Source organism: Geotrypetes seraphini, chromosome 4 (genome assembly GCF_902459505.1).
Source record: "Geotrypetes seraphini chromosome 4, aGeoSer1.1, whole genome shotgun sequence".
NCBI lineage: Eukaryota > Metazoa > Chordata > Amphibia > Gymnophiona > Dermophiidae > Geotrypetes > Geotrypetes seraphini.
The window spans coordinates 279135600-279149928 of record NC_047087.1 but is presented as its reverse complement, the minus strand read 5'-3'; the positions used below and the strand labels follow the sequence as shown (position 1 = coordinate 279149928).

General features: G+C 41.0%; 1 protein-coding gene across 10 annotated transcripts in view; it reads right to left on the bottom strand.

The window, feature by feature from the left end:
* The window catches only part of DNMBP (dynamin binding protein), a 195394-nt gene that overhangs the window by 23565 nt on the left and 157500 nt on the right, over window positions 1–14329 (bottom strand). For all 10 annotated transcript variants that reach the window (XM_033941301.1, XM_033941298.1, XM_033941300.1 and 7 more), the window contains 3 exons: window positions 13593–13697; window positions 13115–13243; window positions 639–971 (listed from right to left, as the gene is read on the bottom strand). In XM_033941301.1, the coding sequence (XP_033797192.1) occupies window positions 639–971; window positions 13115–13243; window positions 13593–13697 (567 nt within the window). The remainder of the gene's footprint in view (window positions 1–638; window positions 972–13114; window positions 13244–13592; window positions 13698–14329) is intronic.

Here is a 14329-nt window from a genome sequence, read left to right as displayed (position 1 = left end):
TACTTAGTGTGTCACCAGAGCCTCTGCCCAATCTCCAGCCCTCTATTTCCCTTGCCTTTGCCACTCCCCTTGTTATCGAAACTAATCTTTGAGCTTCATGACTAAGCACAGCCAGTCCCGCTCTTACAGATTTGATACAGTGCAATAAAAAGACTTCTCTGGTAGGGAACGGAACAGGAAACTACAGGGGAGAAAAGCTGAGCCTCAGAAAATTCTTGGTAGGGAGACATTGCAATGAAAAGCAACAACAACAAAAATTAACCAAACCCTTTAATAAAATGCATGGAATATTCTCCTAAATGTCAGAACATTTAGCTTCTTCACCAGGACAGTTGCGTTTTCAGGATAGCCCTAATGATTATGCATGAGAGAGATCTGCATATAATGGAGGTGCCAAGCATGCAAACCTGCTCCATGCATATTCATTAGGGCTATCCTGAAAACCCGACTGGCCTGGTGGTCCTCCAGGACAGGGTTGGGAACCACTGTCTAGACCACAGCACGGTGAACATGTGTCCTCACTATTCTCACCCCATCTTCTGGAAAGAGCTTTGATCTTTATTATCCCTTAGCACTAGGATAAAACATAAGGAATCAAGAATTTTCTGGGCACGAGAAAGCTCTTCAGATGCACTCACCAAGAGTAAAGGTTTAAGTTCCTCCAAAGCAAGCTTGACAAAGTCACAGTGAGCCTCGGCGTAGCTCCGCACACAATTAGCAAACAGCTCCTTGGCGCACTGGTGGAATTTGGGCAGCTCATCCAGCAGCTGGGCATTCAGGGCCTCATAGTTATTCCGTGCTGACTGCAGCTCCTCCATGGTCCTCCTGTCCTTCAGTTTCTCTGCTCGCTCGGTGCAGTTGTGGAAATCCAAGAGCTTGTCAAAACGCTTTTGCACCAGCTTGTGAGGTCCAGCAAACATGGTCAGCAGCTGGTTTAGAGGGGAGATAACCAGCCTCTCAGTCCTCTCTTTCTGTGGGACAAGACAGAAAACTAAAATTATCCAACTGCCTGGACCAGCAGCTAGCGCAGAAGTACTCCTGACTATAATACTGACACCAAGCAGCATCATGGGGTAAAGACCTAGAACAATTGCTTTCGCCCACTACTTATGAGGAATTTAGGAAACGTCTGAAAACACACCTGTTCCTAAAGTATCTAGACAACTGATCCTCTCTTCTCTCTCCCCTCTAAAGCGATTAACTTGTTCTATTGATCACTCTCTCCTCAAAAATGGATTTCCTGTCCTATTAACCCTCTTTCTTCCTCCCCTCTTAAAGTCAATCAATTTGTACCTTTGCTTAATCTTTGTACACGGCTTAGAACTTCACAGTATTGCGGTACATAAGCTGTTATTATTATTATTATTATTATTTGCAGCAACATGTCAGTGTGTGAAGGTAGAAGGACAGAGACACCAGACAGTCACTTGATACACCAAGGGGTAAATTCTGCACAGGTCAGCTAAAGTTAGGTACCAGGATGCAAAATTTTGTGACATTAGGTTTGATTTGGTTTATTTATTTATATCCCGCCCTTATCCAGGGCGGGTTACAAACTTACATACAAATACATAAAATTGCACATAAAATACAATCCAGATCAACATCAAACACACCTACAAAACAAACAAAACACCAGATAATAAAATACATTGGTGACCAGCACCTTACAGTCATCCATTTAACTGGATAGTCGGCTCGGACCTCTTCGGCACTTTCAGGTGAATGTCAAAAAATAAGAAGATCTGATCAAATGCAAAAACTAAACATTCAATTAAATATGTGAAAGCTGCTCAGTCAAAAAATTACCACCATCCCAACTGGCAATGGTGTAATTAATGACGGAAAATATGGAATGGTGTGCTCCTCCTCAACTTTTGTAGTTTTATTAACTCATTTGAATTAAGTGTCTTGATGATGATGATTAGAGTGCAAAACTTTTTCTGGGGATAGCTTGCATAAAGCTGTTTTGATCAGACTAGTTCTTTTTTTTTTTTTTTTTTTTTTAAATCTTTATTCATTTTCAAAAATTACAAGTGTACAACAGTCATTCAGAAATACCTTAATTCATCACTTGACATTCTTATTTGTATTATTCCAAATAAATAATTATATAAGAAACCCACCCCTCCCACCCATATACCAATAAATAACAACTGTCAATTATTATTCGTCATAATCCCACCCCCCTTACCTTATCCAATATTCTGGTGTTTAAGATGTCTGATCACTAGAATAAATCGTCAATGGCCCCCAAATCTTTTTAAACTTATTATAATTACCTTGTTGCAATGCAAATACCCTTTCCATTTTATAAATATGGCACTGAATTCCACCACTAGTTCTAAAGTCAAACAGTTGCAGTTTCCCCAGAAAATGTTCTGTACTTTTATCATCATCAAAACACTTAAGGCTCTTTTACAAAGGTATGCTACGGGTTTTAATGCGCGCTAGCCAAAAATCTACCGCCTGCTCAAAAGGAGGCGGTAGCGGCTAGCACACGGGGCATTTTAGCACATGCTATTCCGCGCGTTAAGGCCCTAGTGTGCCTTTGTAAAAGGAGCCCTTAATTCAAATGAGTTAATAAAACTACTAACGTTGAGGAGGAGCCCACCATTCCGTATTTTCCATCATTTTTTGTAAAGGATGATTTGTCAGTGACAGTATCTTTGAATGGTGTAATTAAACCATCATGCCACCACCTGCCAATTGATCTCTTGCTCTCCATGAGCTGTTAGACCCGACGGTTTGTTCTGCCCGGATTGAGTTCTTCCTCCTGACGAAGCCCGATGTGAAATACGAAATTGTGTGGAGGAAGAGGAAAACGGATGCATTCAGCTGCACAAGGCTTTGTTTCTAATGTTGTTTTGTTTGAAGCATTTTGCAACACGTTATGGAAAATTTGTTTTTTTCACATTTTTGAACTTTGGAATATCACACTAAGAGGAGTAGATGGATCTGCCAATGGTTGGCCCCTGCCCTGGACACAAAAGTGACTGAATCTATTTCGGTAGTAAAGAAATTAAAGTATTTAGGAATTTGGGTTGATTCTCATCTAACTTTTAATAAAGAAGTTTCAGATATTATGAAAAAGGGGTTTTATGAACTTTGATCCTTATGATCCATCAGCCATTTTATTGATAATAAAAAGTTTCATACATTAATTCATGCTTTTTTAATTTCAAAAATTAATTAATATGCAGGACTTTCTAAATTCAATATTAGAAGACTTCAGACATTACAAAATACAGCTTTAAGACTTTTGGGACATAAAAGTAAATTTGACCACATGACATCTTTATTTCTCTACTATAATTGGTTACCAGTATCAAATAGGATACAATGTAAAATTTTAACAATGACACATAAATCGTTTCATCTACAACAGCAAGTTATCGTAATTCTTTAACCATATCGTATACTCCATTATAAACATTAAAATCATTACAAGATAATAGTTGGTTTTATCATCAGTCAAAAGGATGAAATGGGAATTTAACCATTCAAAGGTGTTCTTTTATTTAGCACCTAGTCTTTGGAATCAGCTTCCTAGTGAGATTCAGTTAGAGATGAATTTTAAAGCTTTTAAAACCCTTTTGAAAATATATTTTTCAATCTAGCATTTGGGCAAGATATTCTTCAGAATGACCATATTGATTGATTGTTTGTACTGATCCTTTCAATGTAAAATGATATTTCTATTTAAGATATGTCTTTCCTCTTTTAATAGAATTCTTTTCCTTTAATACATTATATTGTAAACCACCATGAACAGTTGTATGCTATGGCAGTATATCAAATTTGAATAAACATAAACATACAGTACTCCCCCGAAATTCACGAGGGTTCCGTTCCAGGAACACCCACGAATTTTGAAAAAACGCAAATAAAGTTTTTCAGCTGATCGAAGGCAGGAGAGGATAGCTGGGGCACCGGTGGGTACTTAAAATTGTACTTACGAAGCCAGGCATATTTTCCGACCACCTCTTCCTGGTACTAAAGTCATGGTTACACCAATCAGGAGCTGTTTTGATATGCCAGATACCACGAATTACTGAGTCTGCGAATTCACGGGGGGTTTACTGTACATCAAGATAAGTAACAAAACTTTTCTAATAGTTACTAAGTTGCTTAAGGTATGTAGGTAGATTGTTTAATTACACCATTGCCAGTTGGGATGGTGGTAATTTTTTGACCGAGCACCTTTCACATATTTAGTTGTATGTTTAGTTTTTGAATTTGATTAGATTTTCTTATTTTTGGACATATGTCTTGAAGATCTAGAAGTACTATAACATATTTTTTCTCCAGACATTTATCTCTACTTGGCTTTCAGGTGAATGTCAGAGAGGTCTGGAGGAGGAGCTGGGAGCAATATTCTGTGCACAAAAGGTTAAGCTGTACCTGCAAAACTTCTGGGTGACCTTCAAATATTCCATGTCAGTGCCTTGTTAGGGCCCAGTGCTGAATATTCAGCAGCAATCAGTGTTTAATGCATCACTGACTGCTACCAACTGAATCTTGACTGGATAGATATCAATCAGAATGTGTCAAAAGGACATACAAACAAATATTGACATGCACAAATCAGATTCAGGATGCAAAGAATCAAGCTGCAAAAAGAGATTAGGTTCTTACGTGCTAATATCTTTTCTAGTAGATAGGTGTGTCATTCTGGACAGTAGGGTATTCTCCCTATGCTTGCAGGCTGTGCAGAAGGAATCCACTCCAGGTTTTCAACTCCACCATTTTCTCTGGAGGACTTAGCTGCCCCCTTCAGTTTGTACCAAAGCAGGCGATAGTCCTTTATAGGAACATAATAGAAGGAGGGGTACAAATCTGTTCAGCTCTGAAAGTATAACAAACACGGTAAACATTTTGATTGAACAATCAAAATAACTATACCAATCAGAAACATTAATGGAGCTCAAACATTCCCCCAATGTGTCATAGCAACAGATTATTCTTCATACCCTTGAGATCTGACACCAAACTATCTGTTTTGACTTGAACTTCCTGATTGAGACAGTAGGCAGGTGGATTTCCAGAATGACACACCTATTTACCAGAAAAGATATTAACAAGGTTAGAACCTAATCTCTTTTTCTAATGTAATAAGTGTGTCATTCTGGACTGTAGGGAGTACAGAAGCAGTCTTAGAAAATTAGGGCAGGACTCGTAACAATGCACCTGCTCATAACACTGATGACCCAAAGATGGTGTCCTTCTGTGCTACCACATCCACTCTATAGAACTTGGAGAACGTGTGCACAGTGAACCAGGTTGCTGCCTTACAAATATCTCCAGGGAAAATCACCCAAGCTTCTGTCCACGAAGAGGCTACATTTCTTGTGGAAAGTGCTTTTATGGGGACTGGCAATTGCTTGCCACAGGCAATATATGCAGACGAGATGGTCAGCTGTACCCATCTTAAAATAGTAGCCTTAGACACCATGTCTAGCCTGACTGGTGAGCACAAATAGATGGTTTGTCAGTCGGAACACACTGGTGACCTCTAGATAATGTAGGACTATCCTAACATCTAGCTTTCTCAGAATCCAGTCCTTTTTCTTTGACCCTGTGGTCTGGAACGCTGGTAATTTTACCTCTTGATTGACATGAAACACTGAAATGACTCGGCAAAAAGGATGGGACTGTGCGCAAGGAAACTCCTGCTTCTGTGAAAGACTCTCTGCACAACAGAGTCTGCAGCTCCAAGACATGTCTCACTGGCATAATGGCCATGAGAAAAATGATCCTAATGGTAAGATACAATAAGAATGCCTCCTGAATAGGCTCATAAGGAGCCTGTGGCCTTACAAAATCACATTGAGATTCCAGAATGGAAACAATTGTTTTACCGGTGGTCTGAGCCTTAGTGCCTCCTTTAGGAATCTGGTTGTGTCTGGATGAGAAGCCAGAGAAGCTGTGGTCAAGGGCCACCACATTCCTGCTTGCAACTCTATATCGTCCAGCAGAAAAGATTTGCTCTGTGACAGCAAGGGCATACAGACTGATTCCTTGCCTTCCAAGTCCTTGTCAGAAAGGTCCCCAGAATGCTGGACAGCTTCTGTCAATGACCCTGTTGCAATCTGGGAACCCATGCGCCCTTGCATGGCTTCTGGATCACCGCCAGCCCTCATAAGAGGATTCTGGCTTTCCAAATAGGCTCTCCACATCAAATTAACAAATTCAGGAGACAAGGCTTTACTAGACAGCTCTGAGTCCCCTTTAGATAACTCCACCTTACGTCTCTTGGGCTTTGTGGCTTCCATGCTCTTATGCTTAAGTACGCTGCTGGTCTGCGGCTCCTGGAGGAATTTTCTTCCAGGAAACAGGCTCTCAAAGGTTTCTCAGCCCTAGAGACCAAAGAGGAGGCTAAGCCTGAAACTCCCACCCCCCTCCATCACGTACTGTGCAGTATGTGGTGCAAGGGAGCTCCTCTGGCATCCATCCAGCACAAATCTGGCATGAATTAGGGGTAAAAGAGTCTGAGTACTCCATCCTTGCCAGATTTGAGGCAAAATGAGGTGATTTGAAAAATCTGGAGAAATTTGAAAAAAATTGGGAAATCCATTGCATCAGCGTTTTAGTGCCAAAAAATGGCTCAAAAACACTTTAACTAAAAGTAAAAAAAACCTCTGAAAACAGGATTTTAGAAGGGGGGGGGCTCTACAGGATGTTTTTCAGACCTCCCCAATTTTGCCCATAGGCTATAATAGCCTAACTCAGGTGCTTTGCAGGTGCTGCAGTCTGCCTCAGCTCATCACACGAACTTAGTGGTGAAGAAATGCTTTTGTACACTGTGGAAACTAAGGACCATTAAAAAATACTTTGACACCACATCCTTTAGACTACTGATGCAGTCTCTGATCCTATCAATACTAGACTACTGCAATATTGTTTATCTAGGCATCCCAAAGAAAACTACAAAAATTAAGAATAGTGCAAAACACTGCAGTTCGCTTGATCTTCGGATTGAGGAAAAACGACCACATTAGCCCTTACTACAAAAGGTTGCACTGGTTACCAATGGAAGCGCGAATATTGTTCAAGTTTGCCTATATTTGTTACATGCATGTCTGGGGACTAGCACCTTCTTACCTACTACCACATTTCATACTACACAGTCCCACACGCCCAACCAGAAACTGAAACATATTTACATATCCAAAGATCACAGGCTGCAAATATAAATCCTTTTTGGACAGATCCTTCATGTTCCAGGCAAACAAACAGCTGGACAATTGCATCAATGGAGCCAGATGGACCTACGGCGCATTCTGGAAATCAATCAAAACATACTGTTTGATAAATTCATCTCCTAAACAGAAGCCTCACCACTTACAATGTTATTTTTCCCTCTGTTAATCTCGGTGTAATATGCTGTCCTTTTATCTACTTCTTATGTAATAAGTTGTATCCCCACTTCTTGTAATCTGTAATTCGCTGATTGTCCAGCCTTCTTCGATGTGAACCGCCTAGAAGTCATTCAACTGTGGCGGTATAGAAGAATAAAGTTATTATTATTATTATTATTAAGTAGTAGAAATAGTAGCTGGATCTGGGAAATAATCCCTGCCTCAATCAGCCAGTCTTTCAAATGCTGAGATCTTCAGACTGACAGTCGGACTGAAGCAGGACTGATCTTCAACCACTTGCACGAAGGGGAAGACAAAATCGCAGCCAGCACCCTGAAAAGCCCCTTTTAGCCTCCTGCAGATGCCTAACAGCCTGCACTCAAGCCCTGCAAATCAGTATGCGAGCTAAGCTACTAGGGATATGGATCCTGAGCTCCACAAAGATGCAGACTGTCCAAACAAGTCCCCAAGGGATTAACCTGCCAGGTGCAGACCCAAGTCTGCTTCTCCGTGCATGCAGAGCTTTCTTCTGCACTGGGGAGCTCTAGTGCATCGAAAGCCGTCCTCCCACCCAAAAAAGTGAAAAATAGCAAAAATAGTAAAGAAATATACAGAGCAGATCAGAAAAACACCTTCTGGCTCATGAGCAGAAGGAAAAACTGAAGGGGGAAGCAGAGCCCTTTGGAGGAGGTAGAGTTAAAAACCTGGAGTGGATTCCTTCTGCACAGCTCGCAATCATGGGGAGAATACCTTATTGTCCAGAATGACACACCTATTGCACTAGAAGTAATTTGTTATATATATCTCCTGGACCAAAGGCACAGGAGGCAATGTAAATATGTTATGTCACCCACACATGTGCAATGCCATAACAATGAACTGAGTGTTTTACTCGTGTTGTTACTGCACAGAAATGATGAAATTTGAAGTGTTAGCTCATACCTCAGACATTACACATTCTTTGTCCTCTTATGCCATTTAATTGCCAAATGACTTCAGACCTTGCCATTGATATATACTCATCAGGAAATGAGGGTGTCACAAACTATTTTAACTAGGAACTGAACAAGTATTACATAAGCAACTCAACTACAGTATTTCTCCTATTGTATACTGAAATATTAGAGGAATGCATTAAAGAAACCCAACCTTCCTACTACTATTTATCATTTCTACAGTGCTGCTAGATGAACGCAGCGCTGTACATTAAAACATTCAAGAAACAATTCCTGCTCAGTACAGAATGACATGGGGACCGTTTACTGCGATAAACCGTGGGTCACCGCAGTAAATCCGCAGGAATGGAGACATTTGCAACTGGTTTACCACAGGAATGGGGACAAGAACTTTCATCGCCCCGCGGGAGCGGTGAAAAGTCTTACTCCTGTGGTAAAAAAAATTGCGCCTGTGTCAGACTCGGCATCTTCTCCCCAGCTCCTCTTACGCCTATTTTACCTTCAGGAGCCAGCCATGCCACGATGAAGACAGCAGGAATCTGAAACCAGAGCCTGAGACCAATGTGATTTGAAGAATAAAATTGCCAGAAAAAAAATTAATTTATTTTATATTTTGTGATTAGAATATTTCAGATTTGAAATATGCATCCTGCTAGATCTGGTAATAGACATAACTGGGGACCGCAAAGTTCACGCTGTGCTTCTTTAGCTACCAGCTGGCTTAGGGCTCTCTCTCTGACCAGGGGGCAGTTGCCCTAATTGCACTCCACTAACATTATTCTTGCCATGTGTGACTAAAGTATTCTCTTAGCTTGATTTTTCTATGTAGCACTCTGTAGTAATTTGGTTTGTCCAATTTTCACAATAGTAAAGGCGATATTTGTGAAAGGGAGGGGAGATGGGTTTTGTTGAACCTTGCTCTGTTTTATTTGTGTTTATAAAATGACAATTGTCAGAGGAGAAGCTTCCACCCACACACAAGCGACTGCAGGGCAGCACAGGCAGGCTTCGCCGGCATCAGTTTCTTTTCTAAAGCGGCGCAAAGGTAAAGGGGAGGGAGGGAGCAAGGGAGATAGATTTAGCCGGAGGTAGGGAAGGGGCCACGTGTGCGATCGGCGACCGTGCACCTTCCCTCCCTTAAGTTTCTTTATGCCATGAAGGTCAGGGGGAGGGAGGGAGATTCTCAGGCCGCTGAAGGGCGGTGAGGTGGTGAGGGAAGGGTGGATGCTGTGGGAACAGGGCAGTGAACGGGACGGCGGGTTCAGGGATGGGGCGGTGAAGGGGACGGCGGGGATGGGGCGGTGGTACGGTGATGGGGCAGTGACGGGGACAGATTTTTTCCAGGTCATTCTCTACTGCTCAGTACAGCTTAAAATCTAATCAGACAAAAAGGACAAGTAGGGAGTTAGTGAGTTTCTCAGGCATGGTGAAAGGCTGATATATACCATCTGAGGAAACTCCACACATAATATTTATGGGAGTGGGGTGTGCAAGAGTGTGGATCAAGGGGAAGAAGGGGAGCAGTCCCCAGTGTTCCACATGCTCACTGCCTCTAAGGTTCCTGTATTCTAGTAATTTGGTTTCTAAGGTTTATGCTCTTCTAAACAGAGCATGTGGATAAGAGATAATTCAATTACACAAGAATAAAAGAAAAGCAATGAGGAGAGGGAGGTGGTGGTGGCTCTTTATGGAACACTTTGCAAAACAGGGATAGAAGAAGAAAGGTTTTGTGTCCTAGCTTTTTATACTAATGCTACAGGTCCTTTGGGGGGTTCAGTTTGGCTTATTAATGCAACCAGCCTTTCCCCATCTTCTCCCCCTCCCCCTCACTGAGTTCATCTTCTGCTTTTTCCTCCTTTTCACCCTCCAGATTCACTTATACCCCCTTAATTTTCTCCTGTCTAGGCTTCTTCTCTCATGTATCTTTTCTCTCTTTCCTTCCCCTCCCAATCTCCAATTCCTCTCCTCTCATTTTCCCTTTTTCATGCTTATATCCCAGAGACCATGGTACTAGCAGCAATACTTTTGGACCTGCAAGGTCTGCACGTTTGGTCCTGCAGAGGCTCCCCCTCCCCCTCACGTACTTCCTCTACAGATAAAGTGGGTGGGAGCAGAGCAGCCGCAAGAACCAGATGTACACCAGTGAAAAGACCGACAAAGCCGTTCCGAGTGGAGGGAGGTCAGGCACAAGTGCTGTGGGGGTGTGGGGGGAAGAAACAGGATGTTGGCCTCCAAGCTTATGTCTATGTCTTCCTGGGACCTGAGAAGAGATCCCTTAATTCTGGCATCAGTGGGAATCTGGTCATTTTGGAACAGAGATTCACTACTGCAATAGCAATGGTGTCAAGTCCCTACTACAGCAAAAGCAACCAAAACACAACGGACTTGATTACACTTGGTTGTGGAATGAAGCCCTCAGATTCCTGTGCTGCGAATGCTGTAATTAAAGCAGTTTAATACTGGTCGGCACGTTGTCTTTCATTGGGCATTCATACCTATTTTTTAAATATTTTAACAATGCTTTAAAACTCGTGCAATTTAATGCTCAAACAAGAAAAACACTTCAGCGACACTTATCTTTTTGAAGAGTCGCTTATGGATTGAGCTAGAACTTTTGGCCCGACGGGACCCGTTTCACCAGATACGGCTTCTTCAGGGGTCAGTATGTTCGAGCGCAAACAGCAAGACCTGCCTTTGCCGACGCCATTTTTTGATCTGTGTCGCTGAAGTGTTTTTCTTGCTTGCGCATTAAATTGCACGAGTTTTAAAGCATTGATAAAATATTTAAAAAATAGGTATGAATGCCCAATGAAAGACAACGTGCCGACCTGTATTAAGCTGCTTTAATTACAGCATTCTTAGCACAGGTATCTGAGGGCTTCATTCCACAACCAAGTGTAATCAAGTCCGTTGCATTTTGGAACAGAGGCATTAGAGCAGTGGTCTCAAACTTGCGGCCCGCCAAGTACTATTTTGAGGCCCTCGGTATGTTTATCATAATCACAAAAGCAAAATAAAACCGTTACTTGATCAAATGTCTCTTTAGCTATAAATTACAATATTATTATTAACCCTTTCAGGACCATAAGGATCGTAGGCCAATTTTTGTGGTTTTGACGACATTTTTATGGTAAAAAGGGCTTGCAGATGCAAAAAAATTGATTTTTTTTTGTGAAATATCATTTTTTTTTTTTTTTTTAAATCAAACTTCTGGCTTATGGACAGTGTGGCAAGTGAATCTTCTCGTCAATCTGGCAACGACGCTAATGAATGAATGTCGGAACCAGTTTGTTTACATAAAGGCAGTATCATATGGAATCCGTACATATCAAATTTAGAACTGTAGACTATCCCAATCAAAATTTATAGGATTTTAAAGTTATGGGACAAATATGTCCCTTGGTCCTGAAAGGGTTAAGACTTAGCCAAAAGGAAAGATTTATAAAATATGCAAAATTGTCATTTCTTTAATAAGACATTAACTATTTTTTCTGAGGCCTCTAAGTACCTACAAATCCAAAATGTGGCCCTGCAAAGGGTTTGAGTTTGAGACCACTGTGTTGGAGCAACAAAAACAGTCACAGTTCAAATCCCACTGACATTCTTTGTAATCTTGTGCAAATCCTTTAACCTTTCATTGCCTCAGGTACAAATGATTGTAAATGTCCTGCGCTTTCGACTGCAGGAATAAGTGGAGTAGATGGACTGGATGTTATCAAGTTTATTACAAACAAAAGATAAAATCAAGCAATAAAACAATTGCAACAGATAATAACATCAAATAGTCTCTTATGAGTGCTGATCTGTAAAACAATGTCTCTTGTCGGTGTCTGTGGAAAACCCCTATCTCGAATTACCAGTTTATTTTTATAGTGTTTTGATTCTACGCGCATTATGCTGCTTTATTGCCATTTTCCTGCTGGCATTCCTCAACACCCCATGTGTGCTGGGTATGGCCTGGCACCTTGTGATCCTTCCAACCATGGACTCCTGAAGAAGGCATTTTTATATGTTGAATCCCAATTACCCCACAGCTCTAAACTACTTACATAAACTAAACATAAACTAAACATAAACATAAACATAAACTAAACATAATACACCAGCTTTTGCTGTACTGAATCCTCGAACTGGTTTGATAAGCGCAAGAGACATTGTTTTACAGATCAGCACCCTTCAGAGACTATTTGATATTATCTGTTGCAATTGTTTTACTGCTTGATTTTATCATTTATTTACAATAAACCTGATAACATCCAGTCCATCTACTCCACTTATTCGTGCAGGACATTCGTTTTGTGTTTCCCCCTCCTCAAGTGGAGTAGAGGTTTTTTTTTTGCTTTTGTTGTGACAAATGATTGTAAGCCTAGCAAAGACAGGGAACATACTTTTTCACTACAATATAACTCAGCCTGAGTTACTAATGAAAAGATGTGAGCTAAATCTAAAATAAGAGCTGTGAAAAACATGGCACAGACTTCTTTTACACTTAAAAAAAATAAGAACTGCAGCTACTTTTCAGAAAATCATGGTTGTCTGGCATGTGTATTCCTTTTGAAGACAGAGAAGTCATACGTCAAGGGCAACAGAAATGACAAAGACAAGTGTCCACACAAGACGGCTGTGATACTGATTAACCCAGAGATACCACAAGGACTTCAGTCTCTACACTGCAGCTCAGGCCTCCTGGATCTCTGCACACATTCAGCAACAAAAGCAAATGTTCAGATTGCTCAGGAACAGAAGAAACTCAGGGTGCCAAAGAAAGCAGTGAAAGCCAACAAACTGGTAACTTACAAAGTTGGTGAAGAGCTTCTCACTGATAATGCGATGTACTTTCTGGAACTTCTCCAGGTCACTGCTCCCCTTATTCACAAACAGCTCCCACATACTCATGGCAGCCAACACTTTAACACTGATAGATTCCTGGGACCAGGAAAAGAAAAGTAAGTAAACAAGAGAAATCACAGTGGTACATCCATAATCAACATCCAAAAAGCACAGAGGGTGCCAGAGGCCGAGTTTGATCCAAGTCCAGATGATGGCACTCCTAGTGAAACCAGAGGGCTAATTTTAGCTGCCGAGGGGAAAATCTACCCACTTTACCAGTACGGAGGCACAAAACCATGACCATTAAAGCCAAATGTTCTTAATAGTGAAGCTCCAAAACTGTAATTTCAAAACTTGCTCATATTCTTAATAGGTTACAACAAATGCTCCAACTGGCACCACATCAATTAGTCTATCATGACATGAAGGTAATTGGAGTCCTCACCCTTATGTGCTGCAGGTACAGGGAAAGATCCCGAATAAAAGATTTTATCAGCCTTTCCTGATTCCGGAAGTTCTTCTCTGTTTCCTCAAATGCTTCATCTTTGAGCTGTTTCACAGAAAAGGAGATTTTAAATGAATAACTATGGTGAATAGTCATTTTTGTCAAAAAAAAAAAAAAATTATATTGTATTTTTTTTGTTTGTTTTCAGTGGTGAGTCTATGAAAAATGTATTAACTGATATTGGATCTGCTTATCATATTGGACATTCAGCAAGCAATGCAACTCTGCTGCCATTGAATCAGAGGTGTAGCTCAGTTTTGGCCAGACCCACCCAGCAGTGGCAAGCACCACTGGTATAGCAAACATGGATCTTCCAAGGCCTGGTAGCTGAAGATATTCTCAGCTGGACCCCTGGACCAGAGCTCTGTGGTAGTCAAAGGCTAGACTCTCAGCCATTGTTTAATTCACGAGAATCATCTTAAAAAAAAAAAAAAAATCTCGCCCGGCTTCCTGAAGCAGCCATTGTGAAACACAGCCTGTGTCGAGGCACAGTTACCGCTTATGAAAAGATAAGTGTATAGATATACTTTTTAAACATATATGTTAGTTTGAGTGAGGGTTCACCCTCTCTTTTCACTTAGAATTCATTATGCTATGATTAGAGCATGTAACTTCACGGTCGTTTCTGTGAACAGCCATCTATGAGCACAAAAATTCTTTGCAGATCTTGTCAAGTT